The 14,962-nt window shown below is 39.9% G+C and overlaps 1 protein-coding gene across 1 annotated transcript; it reads right to left on the minus strand.

Annotated features, from left to right (window-relative positions):
- Positions 1-3,900: 3,900 nt before the first annotated feature.
- Positions 3,901-14,822, minus strand: slc6a4a (solute carrier family 6 member 4a). Its single transcript, XM_061281052.1, has 14 exons — positions 11,998-14,822; positions 10,200-10,866; positions 9,327-9,461; positions 8,781-9,003; positions 8,416-8,554; positions 7,996-8,130; positions 7,812-7,915; positions 7,598-7,725; positions 7,417-7,529; positions 7,153-7,284; positions 6,767-6,866; positions 6,571-6,671; positions 5,866-6,033; positions 3,901-5,294 (listed from the first exon to the last, which is right to left on the minus strand). The coding sequence occupies exons 2-14, from the start codon at positions 10,666-10,668 to the stop codon at positions 5,220-5,222; spliced, it is 2,022 nt and encodes a 673-aa protein (XP_061137036.1). The 5' UTR covers positions 10,669-10,866; positions 11,998-14,822; the 3' UTR covers positions 3,901-5,219.
- Positions 14,823-14,962: the final 140 nt, after the last annotated feature.

Raw genomic sequence — 14,962 nt, forward strand, 5'->3', positions numbered from 1 at the left:
TTGAAATTATTCACTGAATTATTTGGGGGGGGTGTTTAAATTAAACATATACCCAACAGTGTATTCATTTTTATAATTATACTTTGCATCCGTGTGAAGATAAATACTTCTATTTTGAAAGACAAACCTTCAACAATTTCCTGCTGCTTCATATATACTGTACCTCCATCAAACTTGATTATTTTGTTTGGGCTCAGCAGCTGGCGTTGTGCGCATGCGTTGGAGTTGCCAGCTGTCAAAAGGGTGTGAAGGCTGCCTGATGAAAACTTAAATCTCGAAACTACGCCATGAAGAAAAAAAATGAACAAAGAGGAATATTGCACACGTATTAAATTGTTTGTGTGAGACAGGGGGCATATAGGATCATGAATTATGCATGTCTGTTGGAACTGCTGCAAGAAATCACCTGACCCCATCTCTTGGGACATGACACATGGGGGTATAAAAGCAAGTGTTAGTGTTTTCAACATCACATCACACTGCAAATTATATTATGGTCACAGCTAAATGGATGTAACGATCATAATTTATTTACATCAGTTACATCAGTGGGGGGGGGGGGCTCCAAAAATGAGATTCAATATGAAGGAAATGCATTATCTGGGTCATTGCCAGCGCCTCCACACCCTTCCCCCACTTCCTTTATATCTATCCTGCAATAATGATAAATATAAAAAACTGCACCTATGGGACATCTTAAAACATATGGTCACATAGACTCCAATGCGGATGAATTAAATGGAAATTGATGCTTTAATTAGAAATGAGAAATTGATGTGTACGGATGTGCCTGTGAAAAGAGAAATGTCCGAATGATCGAGGATATTCCCCCTTTCCGCTTGCACCTTTATAATGAATGTGAGTGCTCAAGCATAGAGGCCATCCTTGGCCTTCTTCATGCCGGATCACTCAGTATGCAAACCATGCAAGAGCCACATTACGACTCTGAAGACAAATGAGCGGTTAAATGAAAATGACGATGGACTAGGGTGGGGGGTTGCACACTGGAAGTCAAAGCCTCTATAGGAATAAAAAGCAAGACTAAGATTAGAGCAGAGGTTAATTCTACTTTGGAACTTTGTAGCGTTACCACAGAAGCGATAGACGAAAGACAATCCTCTTCCAATTAAAGATCTGCTCTGCATTAGAGATTACACCAGATTTAGGGTATTAGAAAACAAAATGAAAGCAAAGCAGTGTTGTCAGAGTCACACCCTGATCTCGGATGTTGTCTCTCCATGGAGCTTCAGTCCTCCCCAGTGGTTAGTGTTGGTCAAAACAGGTTGCTTGGAATACAACAGCATGTTTTTTTGTACCAACAGGGGGAGACGCAAGCCCGCATTCTAATCATTGCTTGTCTAGAAAATGAAGGTGATTTGAAATATATAATACTGGTGGTGAGGTCTGATTTTTGTTTTGCTAAATATTTGAATTAGTGTCATCTTGGGCTCCAATTAAAAAATTCACACTGAGTGCCTCAGTTTGTGAGTTAATTGATATGAGCTTATTGTGTAACTATTCATACTTTTTGTAATATTATTGTTTGGTGGCGTGCGTGCTGTGCCTTAATCGTCTCATTTAAAATTGGGAAACATCGCCTTGAGTGTGTGTATTAGCGGTTATGAGCAATTAGGACAGCAAGGCATGCTTTGCTCTCCTACGCATGATAAGATACACTAACTTACATTTATCGGGTAAATTCCATCAGTTGTGGCTCATTTCTTTTTAACTTTTAGTAGTTTCACTTAATCATGTCTGTCGGATCAATACAGCTTTTATGTTGGCGACAGTTTGATCCTGGAATGGATCGAATCAATTTGCATCACATTTTAAGGGGAAAATTGAAAATAAAATGAGTTGTCCAACAAGCAAGACATTTTTTGTGTGTGGTACTGTTTCTTGTTGTATTTCAAATTCAAAACACCTTTCTATACTGTGCTGTCTATATTGAAACACTATTGAAGATATGGTTTATATGTTGTTGTTTTTTTACCTTTTCCCCTCTAATGAGGGTGAAACATTGAGCCATTGCTTCTGTTTGTATGTATTTTAAGAACAATGAAGAAGCCAGGTGTGTGTGTATGTGTGTGTGTTGCAGAAAGCCTCCTGTGAAAAGATAAGATGGTATTCTCCCTTCTTGCAAAATGAGTTCATTAGAGAAGTGAAAGACCACCGCTGCGGGGATTCAGTGTTTCTGTATGATAAAGGACTGGAGCAACTGATTGGAGGTGGGGAAAAAAAGATTTTCATTTCCTGTTCTTCAGAGACAGCGACGGTATCAGAGCATCAGCAGAGTGGCTCGGTTATGGAAAGAAAAGGAGAGCGCCCGAGAGGAGAGCCGAAGCAAGTTAGGGAGGTAAATGCCAAGATTTTGAAGCTCCACCCTAAAAAGTCATCCTTCAGATTGGAACTGAGCGGTCAGAATAAGTTAAAAGATATGCCAAAGCCTGCTCTGTGGAAAAAGTCTGTCAAAGCGAGCCTCTCGGGTTGTCTCCTTGCAGAAGGCCAAAGCCAAACCAGTCAAAATGGCAGACCTTGAGAGGTGAGCATACGCTCCCTCAAGAATTAAGGAAGAAATGGACGATGATACGGGAAGATGAAATGAACCGGTGGTCTTGATGGACACCTGATAGTGAGGCAGGCTGCTAGGGAGATGCTGAGATGACAGCTAAAGCTGAGGAGGAGGGATACGCTGGCTCCGCTCCACTGTTTAATATAGATCTGCAGCGATTAGCCGGGCCCGAGAACACAGGATGTGTCCGTCAGTCAGTGGAAAGGAGCTCAGAGGAAATTGCCACAATAAAGGCCACACGTATGGCAGGAGCAGACACAAGCCTGTGCATTTATATGTGCACACAATGAAAGAGTGAAAAAAATTCACAACTGTGCAAAATTTGGATGTGCACAGCAACACCCAAATTGAACATACTTATGCACTTTTGTTCTATTATTCAGTTTGGAGGATTATTTAGCTATCAAAAGGAAAAAATACCGAATGGCCTTTACTTTGTGCAACTACTGATGCCTTGAAGCATACTGTAGTTCCTACATTGCATGAAAATACTTCTCATATTTAAGTTTTGATATGCAATAGCCAATGACTACTATAAATAGTCAAAGTAATAATAATGATAAGAATAATATTAATGGCGAGAAGCGGTACAGAAAATGGATAGGTAATAATAATAATAACTTGTGTAGTAATCTTCAGTGCTGTCGAACTAACTGCATTGGATCCCACTCTGGTCTTTTTTTTTTTTCACTCCAGCTAAACATTAACTAAAACTTCTGAGGTTATATTTTGCCAGCAGCACCCATTATCAACATATTGTCAAATAATTACCTCTTTGACAAGGTTAATCAAAACTAAGTATCAAGTAAAGAGTATTTTTGATTATTATTTGTATTGGATATCATTGTATTATGAAATATATCCGGTGATATTAAAAATTTCTTAAAAATTGAGAATATTTAAGAGCTTCCAAGTACACAAGAACATGGTTGGTGATAAAAGTTGGTCACAATTTTGAATGTTATCGACCATATACTGGATGTATAGATTTCCACTGGACATGACAATTAGATTTTTTACATATTTTTCAAATATTTGTTTACGTGCCTGTTCAACAATATGTTGTGGTTTTCATTTTCAGTGGTGTAGAGCTGCTTTGCATCATAATGAGCTCATACTTTGGTCACTCAAATGCATATACATGGCTCTCGTTGGATTGCTGTGCAATTCTTCCCTGAGAACGAAAAAAAAATGCTTAACATATAGCTCTGACAGAATCCAGAAAAGTGACTATTAACTTGTAGAACGTGTGATCACCAGTGCTTTTATTGAATTCCACTTTCTCACGCAAGTGCTCCGAAAAAAATAATAAAAACGACACAAGGCACTTTTATTTCTCTCCATATATCTTTATTATTTGATGCTTCTCATATATTTCTATAGCTTAATTCTATACAGTTAGGGTTGTCAATACAGTCTTTTGTAGACATAGTACATAGATCTAGAAGCTTGAGAGGAACTAGGGAGACTTTCACCCTTCATTAGATAATTTGGCAGTTGACAACAACAAGAGACCAATATCGTATATACACATGTTCTCGCTCTCTCTCGTTCTCAAAACACACACACACACACGCCTCGAGTACATTATACGCGCACATCACGGCATGCACACATAAGGCTGACCATCCCTACCTACGCAGCAGTACATACACACTCAAATCCAAACCAACTAACAAATTAAACACACACATTCATGTATTCACAGGATAGATTACACCACTGACAAGGAAATACACGTGGTTGTACAGTACTTACCATATTTGAGTCTAGATTTCTCTCCATTGCTCTCTTTTGGGTTGTAAGGAAGGAGATTTTTAGATGTTGAACTTGATGGTATAAAGTCCATATTTGGTTTCTATTACTGACGGCTCTGCAACATTACTACAAGCTCAGAAGGTGATTGAGTAAGCGTGAAGAAAATAGTGACAGAAGGCGGACACTTGATAGAATGCACATTTTAGTTTGCACTTATGGAAGGTAAATTTCTCTTGGGGCCATTGTAACAGTCTTTCTAGCCATCACACACATACCAACGCACGCACACGCAGCACACACTGCTTCACAGTGTCGAGAACTCTTAGCAACTCTGTCCTTATGGTCCAACATAGATGGAACAACAATACTGTCATGAAATAAGAGTAGAACAAATATATATTTGGCTTCAATGATGTAAGAGAGAGAGAGAGAATACCTGAATTTTGCTACATATTATAATGCATAACTTACCAGTACTGTATCTTAAATGATACAAAAGTAATCATGTGGGCAGCGTCGAATTGAAATGATTACTACTAAAGTGCAATTTAAACACAAGCTATATAGCTTAGATGAATTAAAATAATTATAATACAAAATAGGTTTTACCCAATGAAACAGGCAGTGATGCACATTAGAGAAATGGAAAGACACCGTGCTCACAAACTTGAGCCAACCTGAATTCAAAAAGAAGGTTGATGTAATCGGTCTTTACCTACACGACATCCAACAACACGGCCAGATTTCAGCTTCACAAAGACATAGGGTGCAAGAGATGTCAGAAAAAAAGAGGCAAATGTGGTGTAAGGTAGCCTCCAAGTTTTGTAATGTTGCAAGGGATCCAGAAGAGGGCCCTCTAAGTAGCTTGAATTCGAACTGGCGGGTCGGATCAGACTGCATTGGTGACAATAAAGCCTCTGTGTTGGTCATTGCTGGGCTCTGGAGTGATGCTCTTTGATAAACGCTGCATAGATGATGATGAAGAAAAAAAAAAAAGTCATTTCCAAACATATACATCACTCTCCTGATATGTAATCAGAATGCTCTGATGTCATCACGTTATACAGTAAATAGTGTGACATATCAACCAGTTCTTTAGCATTCTTATTTGATTTCAACTAAGAAATTATCCACCATATTTAGTCAGTTCTAGTAGACAAACTCTGACCTTGCTCACACGTGTTTGTCATGTATGTTTACACTGCGGCATGCTGACAGCTCAGCAGTTGTGTCAATACTGGACAATATGGCCTTACTCCATCTTATCACAATGTTACAATAATGATGTTGAGAGGAAAGTTTTGTTGTTGTTCTCATCATTACACTACAGCAGGTGTGAGCGAGCATTCAATGGGCCTGAATGAAAGCACTTCACACTTTTCAGTCTGTGTAGTCAGGTGATAGTCTACTTGCATTGTGCAGCGTTTTCCCCGTAGCTAATCTCCAGCCTGTGCTTTTTCCTTTTATGCTAACTTGCAGTTATGTACAGAGGAAGGCGGGGAATCGTTTTTTTCGTTGATTCGAAATGAGCATACCTGTTTGAATGTGCCCTTGGCATTGATTAAGTGGTAGACCATGTAAGCAGGCACACAGATTAATGAGGACACCCCAATACTGTAGCCAAGGGCCGTGGTCCAAGGGGGATACTGGTAGTCAAACAACTTGACCTCAGGCGGGAAGGCCAAGAAGCTGATGATAATGAACTGTCAATAGAAACAAATGGAATGCATTTGTATGTGTGAACAAAAATCTCTATACACTGATATGTGATGGGATTTTTTTGCAGTGTGGAGATGAAAAATGATGTGAATACAGGAGATATTCTGAAATTATCTGGGGAGCTATTTTAGCAGATCTGAATAGGGATAGGTGAGTACAGAAACCAGGTACCGGTATTGGTGCCATCTGTACTCATGATGGTGGCCAGTTTCGGCCACTCTCTTGTGGCCATTTTATGATCAGGAATTAGAAATTAGGATTGAAAATTACGATTCATTTTAAGCAATTTTAACAAAATTGCTGTTTTGAGATGTCTTTCTTTAAAATGTCATTGTTTTTAAATAGATCAAAAGTCCTACATGTATCGGTACTTGGTATCGGTATCAGGTAAAAGTGGTTTCGAACATGCCAAGTCTTGATGTATTTGCAGTAAGGCTGACCTCAGCAAGTAAAGCATAGAGCAAGGAAGAACTGTAGGAAATAAATAAAAATGAGCGACAACTGATATGTAAATGTCTCACCAGAAGAAAGATGGGGCAGATGGCGACCCAGCAGATCCTCCAAAAGCATCCCGGGTAGAACCCGAGCATGAGCTGGATGTCGTTGCAGAATCGGGTGGTGCCTGAAATACACACACATTCTCATTAACATTTTAAAATGAAATGCTATTAAAATTCTATTTCTTGATTGTCTTGATCAAATAAGGTCCAAACTAACCATAGAACCAGGAAACTGCGACGACTTCAAGCAGCACCACAGTGATAACGGCAGGGCCCGTGGCATACTCCTCAAACAACTTCACCACAAAAGCTCCTCCCTGATTCAAAAACCAAGAGTGTCAGAAAATTCCCATTTCTTATCACAGGCCTTACCCAGGCATGATTGTGTTACCATGTTGCATGTGTAGCCGTTAATTACCCCCCTTACCTTAATTGCGGGCTGGAGATAAAGGAATTACTACTTTAATCGGATTTCCATCATGTAATTGTAAACTACAGCTAATGACATTAGCTAAATGAAGCAGCAACACACACATATTGACAGTATATACGTACTTAGAAGTGATACAAATAGTTCTGAAATTGTCAAACATGCCGACTTACATATGTGAGGGTGGAGAGCGCCCCGAGGTAGCAGACGCAAACGAGACCAAAGACAAAACGCTCTCGTCTCTTAACCAGGACGTTGGGGAACTCGTCAAGCATGGCGGTGACCACGCCCTCCAAACCGGCAAACTGGAAAAGGGGAACAAGCGGATAAATGAACTGACCGCTTATTTCCCCAATATTACAATTCAATTTCCATTTAGAGGGGAGCAATAGCTGACTGATAAATTCATCACACACAACACTAAGTCAACAACTTACTGTGCTATCCAGACCCAACATAATGATCATGAGGAAGAAGATTATGGCAAAGAAGGTTGCAGCTGGCATGTTCGCAATGGCTTCGGCATAAATGATAAAAAGCAGACTGGGTCCTAGAGAAAAAAGAAAGACACAATGGCTGAGTGTAATTTAAGGAAACATTGTTAGCGTAGTTTCTTACCGGCATCCTTAGCAACAGCATCAACATCCTGCTGCCTCATCTCAGCCATGTAGCCCAGCACAGTAAAAATCACAAAGCCAGACAGAAAGCTGGTTAGGCAATTCACCGAGCTGGTGATCAAAGCATCCCTGAAATGGGAGCAGAAACGATGCGTGGCGTGACTTGTGAGTCAAATCTGTAAATTGTTATTCTGAATTTCGGCTTGTCAACTCACTTATAGCAGTTGTTGTGAAACGGGTTGTAGCTGGCATAAGCAAGGAGAACCCCAAAGCCCGGACCCAGTGAGAAGAAGATCTGAGCTGCAGCATCGATCCATACCTTGAACAAAATGTTGTAGGTGGTAGAAACAAAAAAATAAATCATAGGACTTTCTGCAACCCCCACAATATTTTACTTACGGTAGTACTGAGCAGTTTCTCCCAATCAGGTTTGAGATAAAACACCACACCCCTCCAGGCCCCGGGTAGAGTGGCCCCACGGACGAGGAGCACCAGGAGCACCACATAGGGAAAAGTTGCTGTCACCCAGACCACCTAAAACAAAATAAACCAACTTCTTATTTCGATGTTTACGTGTACGTCGATGACTGTGATGTCATCACATTGCTGTTTTCATTCAGTGAAATTGAATCAAGTGCTAAAAAAAGATTTTCACGTCTGGTTTGTGGTCTCATTGGTGAACCGCACAAGATTCTTCTCTAACCAACTTGTCCAACAGCAATGATGAATGATTCTCTTCATTCTACCCACTGCAACCATCCATTCATCCTAAGTGACACCCTCCACCAATTAGCCAAACCGGTAAAAAGGTCAAGTTACCTTCCCAGATGTTTTGACTCCCTTCCAGATGCTGAAGTAGACAATGGTGAAGATGAAGAGCAAACAAAGGGCTAACTGCCAGCTGACCGAACCGAGCTGATGCAGACCCGATGAGAGGTGCACCTGCAAAACGTGTCGACTGGAGAAAAAAAGCCAAGGGTGAGGAGGAGAGGTGAGGAAAAAAAAATAAAACAATAAGATGCTCACAAAAGAAAAGAAATGTGATTCAGGCACAATGCGTTGAATATATAATGGAGAAAACATCTCGAAGTAAAATCTGACCAAACTGTACACATTTTTAAAGTTTACAATACAGAACCATCCTCCCCCCTATATGCCTCCACATCCCACTTACATGCACTTACGTATAGAACTCCTCGGCGGGGGACGTGGACAAATTGGACCACGAAATATTACTGTCGGTGGACATGTAGCTGTGACAGTTGCCCGTGTTCCAGCTATTGGAGCAGGTGGTCCAGGGGAGGGTGGACTGGAACGACGACAACAGGTAGTACAAGGCCCACGCCATGATGGTGTTGTAATAGAAGGCAATGTAGAGGGCTATGACGCAGATAGCAAAGCCGATACCTGGGCGAAGGAACCAGATGAGAACACTCAAGTTCTGGCTTACACATATGCAATACGCCGCCATTTCGAAAGGATTATACTTATTCTGCACAGATCAGTTTTCAAATCCATGCTTGAGTGGCTGACATTTCCCAGCCTTGGCAATTTACATAGAAACCAATTTCCAAAGACCTGGCATTTGCTATGGAAATGTGACAATTTCCATAACACAGTCAGAACATCTCTGTAAATGTTCAAGAGGGGAGTCAGAGCTGCCGGACTTGGCAGGTTAACTGAATCTGCCCCCTCCCAAATTCAAGCAATTGCTCGACTAATTTTCCTACCTTTGAAGATGGGGCAGATATGTTTCCAGATGGAGATGCAGCCATTGCGGTGAAACTGGCCGAGAGCCAGCTCCATGTAGAAGAGCGGCACACCTCCAAACACCGCCATCAACAGGTAGGGAAGTAAAAAGGCACCTGAGGTGAGGACACGGAAGACGGGGGTTATAAAAATTGCGATTGACTAGCAATCTCATCCAAAATACATATAAATGGATGAAATGATTTCAAGATTTTATTTTCTCATATCTCCCTTTTGCCAACTATCTGATCATCAATGCGTGCTCATTTGTGTGCACGCATGTTTTCTTTTTTGTCATAGATAAGAGTTGATTGAGCGCCTGCCCGAGCAACAGGTTATTAAGCCAGAAGGGGACCGAGGCCATTCCAATAAAACAAAACCCCTCACAATTAATATGGTCGCCTCTATCAAGTGTCTCCTTGAGCCCATCTCACACATACACACACTTGGAAGCAACACAGGAAATTGCATAGGATTTATTATTGCAGATTCAATAAAAGTGGGAAGGGAGGCTGTGTTGTTTTTTTGACACACACAGGCGTTATTGCTTAATTTTACTATCTGGATTGTGTAAATATAGTTCTTAAAACATTTATTCAACCTATTTGTTTCAGAGATTTTTTATTTTTTAATTCATGAACGTGTGTGAATAACAAATTTGGCATTTTAATCCATAGAGCGTTTTGATATTTTCTCTTTTTTTTCTTTGAAATTTATGGAGATATCTATTTTAGATGCATTTTAATGCAGATTATCTAATTTTAATCTTAGATTTGCATGAACTAAATAATAAAAAATAAATCAGATTTTGACCGTTTTTCATAGTCACCCTTCCCACTCATCTATGGCCTCACCTCCTCCATTTTGGTAGCAGATGTACGGGAAACGCCACACATTTCCCAGGTCCACCGCGTAGCCAATCACAGAGAGCAAGAAGTCCATCTTCTTGCTCCAAGTTTCCCTCGGCCGATCCAAGCTGGTTTGTTGGACCACCAGAGTCCTGAGACCTCCCAGCGGGGCGGCGGATCCAGAGCCGCCTGCGGGCCCTGAGGTCGAACCTGCGGAGTAAGCTGCGGAAAGGCCCGCTCCCTCTTTGGCGCTCTGAGGGCTGGACGTAGTGAAGCCGTTGGACACCTGCTGACCAAGAGTTGGACTCTTGGGTCCTCTCTCCGCAAGACCGTCGGCCAGCATCAGTCGACAGTTTTCATCCTGCGTGCCCTCCTCTTCTGCCTTCACCTCCTGGCTCTCCTTTCCTCGCTCGGTCTCGCTCTCCCGCTCGTCCTTTGTCAACATGCTGGTCATCATCAGATCTTTTGTCTCCATTGGGTCACGCTGGTAGTTGTGTTTTGTTGAGGTAGTTATGGCTGGGAAGGGGTCGGTGAACGCAAGATGGTCTTGGTGCCCGATATGGTGCCCATTAGGGGAACCAATATGGTGAACAGAAGGGACTGCAGACTATGATGGGTTTGTCACCAAGAAAGAGTGATTGCAGACAAGAGAAGTTTGCCTCTTCTCCATCAACTGTTATCAAGGGAATAAAAGCATAAAGGATAAAAAGCAGTAGAAAAAAAAAACATCAACTATTGACGCAAGAACATCAATAAAATTGAATGATTGAAACGCCAGTGCACTCTAGGTTCAACTTTGAACTTTTATACACTAGTTTGGGATTTTTAAAAAGAGCTCTAGATAAAATACAAGATACATGAAGTACTGCGAGCAATTGAGAAAAGTCACATCGATTCACTTAATTTCCTTATGTATCCAATTTCATGTGGAATGAATCAGAGTTGCATAACTTTTCATTTTTATGTGACTAAAAGAAAGAGTCAGAAGAGAACAATAATAACTGTCTGAAGCATCCACGCATGGTTTTATAACCTCGCTAATCGATGGTGAGTTAGTCTAAAAAGTAACTAAGGCAACTAAGTCATCATTTTGAATCACCATAATTTGTACAACAATTATATTTGCTCTGTGTGAGGAAAAACAAACAGAAAATAACGAAAAAGGCAAGCCGAGGAGGAAATAAACGCAAATTTAAACTCAAAGCAGCAAAGACAAAACTGATACAGATTCCCTCGCAATATATTTCAAATAGTAATTTTTAAAAAGTATTCTTCTCAGATTAATGTGCATTCTTGTAAATGTGTAACTAATTACAAAATTATAAGAAATCAAAATTGAGTTTAATAATCATACAATAGTTCAACCTAAATTTGATAATCAATTTTCATTTTTACATAAGAATAGCCTTATTGAGTGATATATCCAACGGAGTTATTTAAAGCTAACTTATTTCAATGAGTCAAACTCATTTTGCAACATTTTTGTGACTCTGAACGGTCATCCTCAGGTGAAAGCAGTTGAAAACTATTATCTCGACCTCATTTCAGCTAAATAAACAAAAACCTTTGACCAAAATAAACCATTTTAAGAAAACAGGAATATTTTTTCCCCTCTCTAGCTTGCTCAGTTACTCCACTCAATAAGTTCCCAAATGCATAATAAAATACAGTCTAACTTTATGTACAAAGATTATGTCAATCAAAAGCTCTAAAATAAATAAACCCAACAATGTGACTTCAAAAGTTAAATATTAATGAAATAAATTCCTGTAGAGGTGAAAGTTTACTATCCAAAGCACATTACCTGTTGAGTGAGTTTGATAAAAGTCAGGAGCAGGAGCAGCAGCAGCAGCAAATAAAAACAATTGGGAAAATCCTTGCCAAGGGAAAAACAGCATAGACTAGTACACGGGGACAGCCATATTTAACTGGCCATTGAGCTCTCGAACCTCTCTCATTACTCCTCTGTTCCTCCCACTCCCTCACTAACTCGCGCACACACACATATACACTCGGACACACATGCAGAGAGACGCACAGCCATGCAGCAGCGATGATGCATGCGCATGAACAATTGATACTGGCTAAAGGTTGGGCATGCTGGGAGCTATTCTCATGACGAATCGAGTGATGATACAATAAGAAGTGGATTGTGGATCAATTTTACTCACCCTGTTATTAGTATAGAACACTAACAGGTGGTTGATTCCCTTACCTCCTTATTTTTTTCCTTAAATGAACATTTTATTTTATTTGTTCACCCGCCACTATAAAGAAGATACATTTTTTTTGCAGTCTTCTGTTTAGCTCATTTAACAGGTTTTTCAATTGGGTTGAGGTCTGGGTACTGACATGGTCATGGTAGGAGTGAGATGAATTATTTCTACAAGTTCTAGTATACTTGTGCAATAAAAATAAAATTATTTTAAATAAAAATAAATAAAATGCTTTAAGGCTTTTAAAAAATCCATTGGTCGATCGACGCTATTTTTTATTTCAAGCAATTTTTTTTGTTTTGTTTTAATCCTAAATTAAATTGAGGAATCTGTCAAATGAATAGCAAAGTTGGTGCTGGTGGCAAATATTAACATTGAAGCAGGTTCAGTATGAATGAACTCCATGAACTCTGGCTTGAAATAAGACCTAATGCAAATGTGTGCTACATTGTTGAAACTTTACAATAGTTGGCAATTTCTACACTTTCCAGGAACTTATGGTTAATGTTTTTTCTCCCATTCTGGTATATGAACTTTTGTTTTACAACTAACCTTGGCACATAAGTGTATTCTGGTAAAAATGCACATAATTTATTTTAGGTGTCTTGCACATTTCCACAGAAACACAAATTCCAGTGCCCATGCTTTCCCCCTCAACATATGCTTCGTCATAAGAGCATGTGTAAGAAGCTAAGCCGCGCCCCCTCCCTAAATGAAGACAGTTTTAACTGCATGGTTTTCATTCCACGGGTTTGAACCGAATGATTTCCAATCTGTGGGAAGCTTTAAATTTTTTTTAAAAAAGTAATGCAGAACATCACCCTTTAGTCTGCCATTGGCATGTACAAACGCTACGCTTATCAGAGTCCGGCAACTCTCAGCGGTTTTCCTGCATACTTAACTTTTATTTTCTTCTCTATGTAATCTTTTTGCAAGTATGCTGACAGAGAACACAAAGGCTGCTTAGGTGAAGAGTACAACGCCCAAAAGGAAAAAGTTCAGCGGGAGTAACATGGGGGAGTCTGATATGTTTGTGGCCAAGGCATGACCCGATTAGAAACTGGATACAGTTTCGATGAAAAAAGAAAAATGGTGGAACGAATCAGTCGAAACATACTTATTAAAACAAACATTCAGGACATTAAAAACCACAGGGGATCTGAAAATAAATAAAAATTATAACTAGATTATGATTGTGCATAATCTGCATGGATGAAAATGGTAGTAAAGAAAAAAAAATGCTGTGCGTTCTTACCTTGGTATGTTGAGTAGGAAGTAAACCAAGTGGTCATCACATGTCCAGTCTGAACCCCATCGCACGTCATTGCGCACATTCTAAAGTGTTTGCTGGCCAGCAAGAGCTTACAGGTCATTACAAGCAAGTCACAGGTTGTCTGTCTCCTGGCCTAACTAACTAACCCATTTACAGACACCCTGCAAGAGACTTGGGCCAAAAGGCACCATGCCAAGTACAGGAGTATAATCAGGATAGTCGGCCGGGTTGAAAGGTTCGTGGCGTGTCTACAGAAGTGTGTAAAGTCGAGGCTGCCTAGATGTTGAAATTAAATGAAAGTGTGTCTACTTACCGGTCTCTCCTTCTCTTTCAAATCCAGCTTTTGCAAATGTGTTGAATGTCATTCCAGTCAGCATCAGCTGAGGCACTAGGTTAATCCTCATTACACACACACTCACAACAGGAGAGGAAAGGGAACAAATGAAACGGTGCAAGGAGACACAATGTGAAGAATTACTCGTGTACTGTTCGACATTGGATTTTTATCTCTCCAATTCTCACTTAAATCCTTTTTATTACACCCCTCTGACATAATTCAAACTCTGTTGTATTGAACAAGGGAATATGCAGGAGAGTGAAATGTCAGAGTGATGGGCCTGAACACAAAACAGCGCCCCGAAGAGGGCTGATCCAGAACCAAATACGAAATTCCTTTCTCTGATCTGGACCACAGTGGGAACCCAACCAACCTCCGAATATGTTCCAACATAACAAGCACAGACCCATTTAGATTATTAGTTTTTTCTAAGATTATAAAACATTACAAGAAGATATAATTATATTATATATGAAGAGAAAGAATAATAAAGTACTGTACAGCTACCTAAAAGTCTACTTAACATAGAAAAGCATTTGTACTTTTACTTCCCAGCACGTCATTTGTTTATTTATAATTTCTTTATAATAATGTATTTGCCAATCTAATGAGAAGGTGCGTGGGAGTTCAGAGGTCATGCACTGTTCTTTCACTGTATATAGCGCATGCCATGTGTTCTGAGCGAAATTTGTGTCCTGCTTTTGGCGTTTCTTAGAAAAGCAGACATTTGGGAAATCATTGAAGATAAGTAATGTAAACAAAATGCATGCACACCTATTTGTTGTTATTTTGGCCTTGCGGTTATTGGCACGGTGCAGCTATGAAGAAAGATTACGCAAATTGCAGGGAAGGCTTAAATATAATTTAGTATACATCACGCCTGACTGAATTTAGTGAAGTCTTTGATGATATTTTGACACTTCAGCTGAGGCCTTATTAATTT

The sequence above is a fragment of the Syngnathus typhle genome, linkage group LG6, assembly GCF_033458585.1.
Source record: "Syngnathus typhle isolate RoL2023-S1 ecotype Sweden linkage group LG6, RoL_Styp_1.0, whole genome shotgun sequence".
NCBI lineage: Eukaryota > Metazoa > Chordata > Actinopteri > Syngnathiformes > Syngnathidae > Syngnathus > Syngnathus typhle.

Coding starts and splice junctions, on each gene's coding strand:
- slc6a4a (XM_061281052.1), bottom strand. CDS start 10,668: ATGGAGACAAAAGATCTGATGATGACCAGCATGTTGACAAAGGACGAG. Junction 8,555..8,780: donor CCCGCCGAGGAGTTCTATAC/GTAAGTGCATGT, acceptor TTTTTTCTCCAG/TCGACACGTTTTGCAGGTGC. Junction 7,726..7,811: donor TTTCACAACAACTGCTATAA/GTGAGTTGACAA, acceptor CTCCCATTTCAG/GGATGCTTTGATCACCAGCT.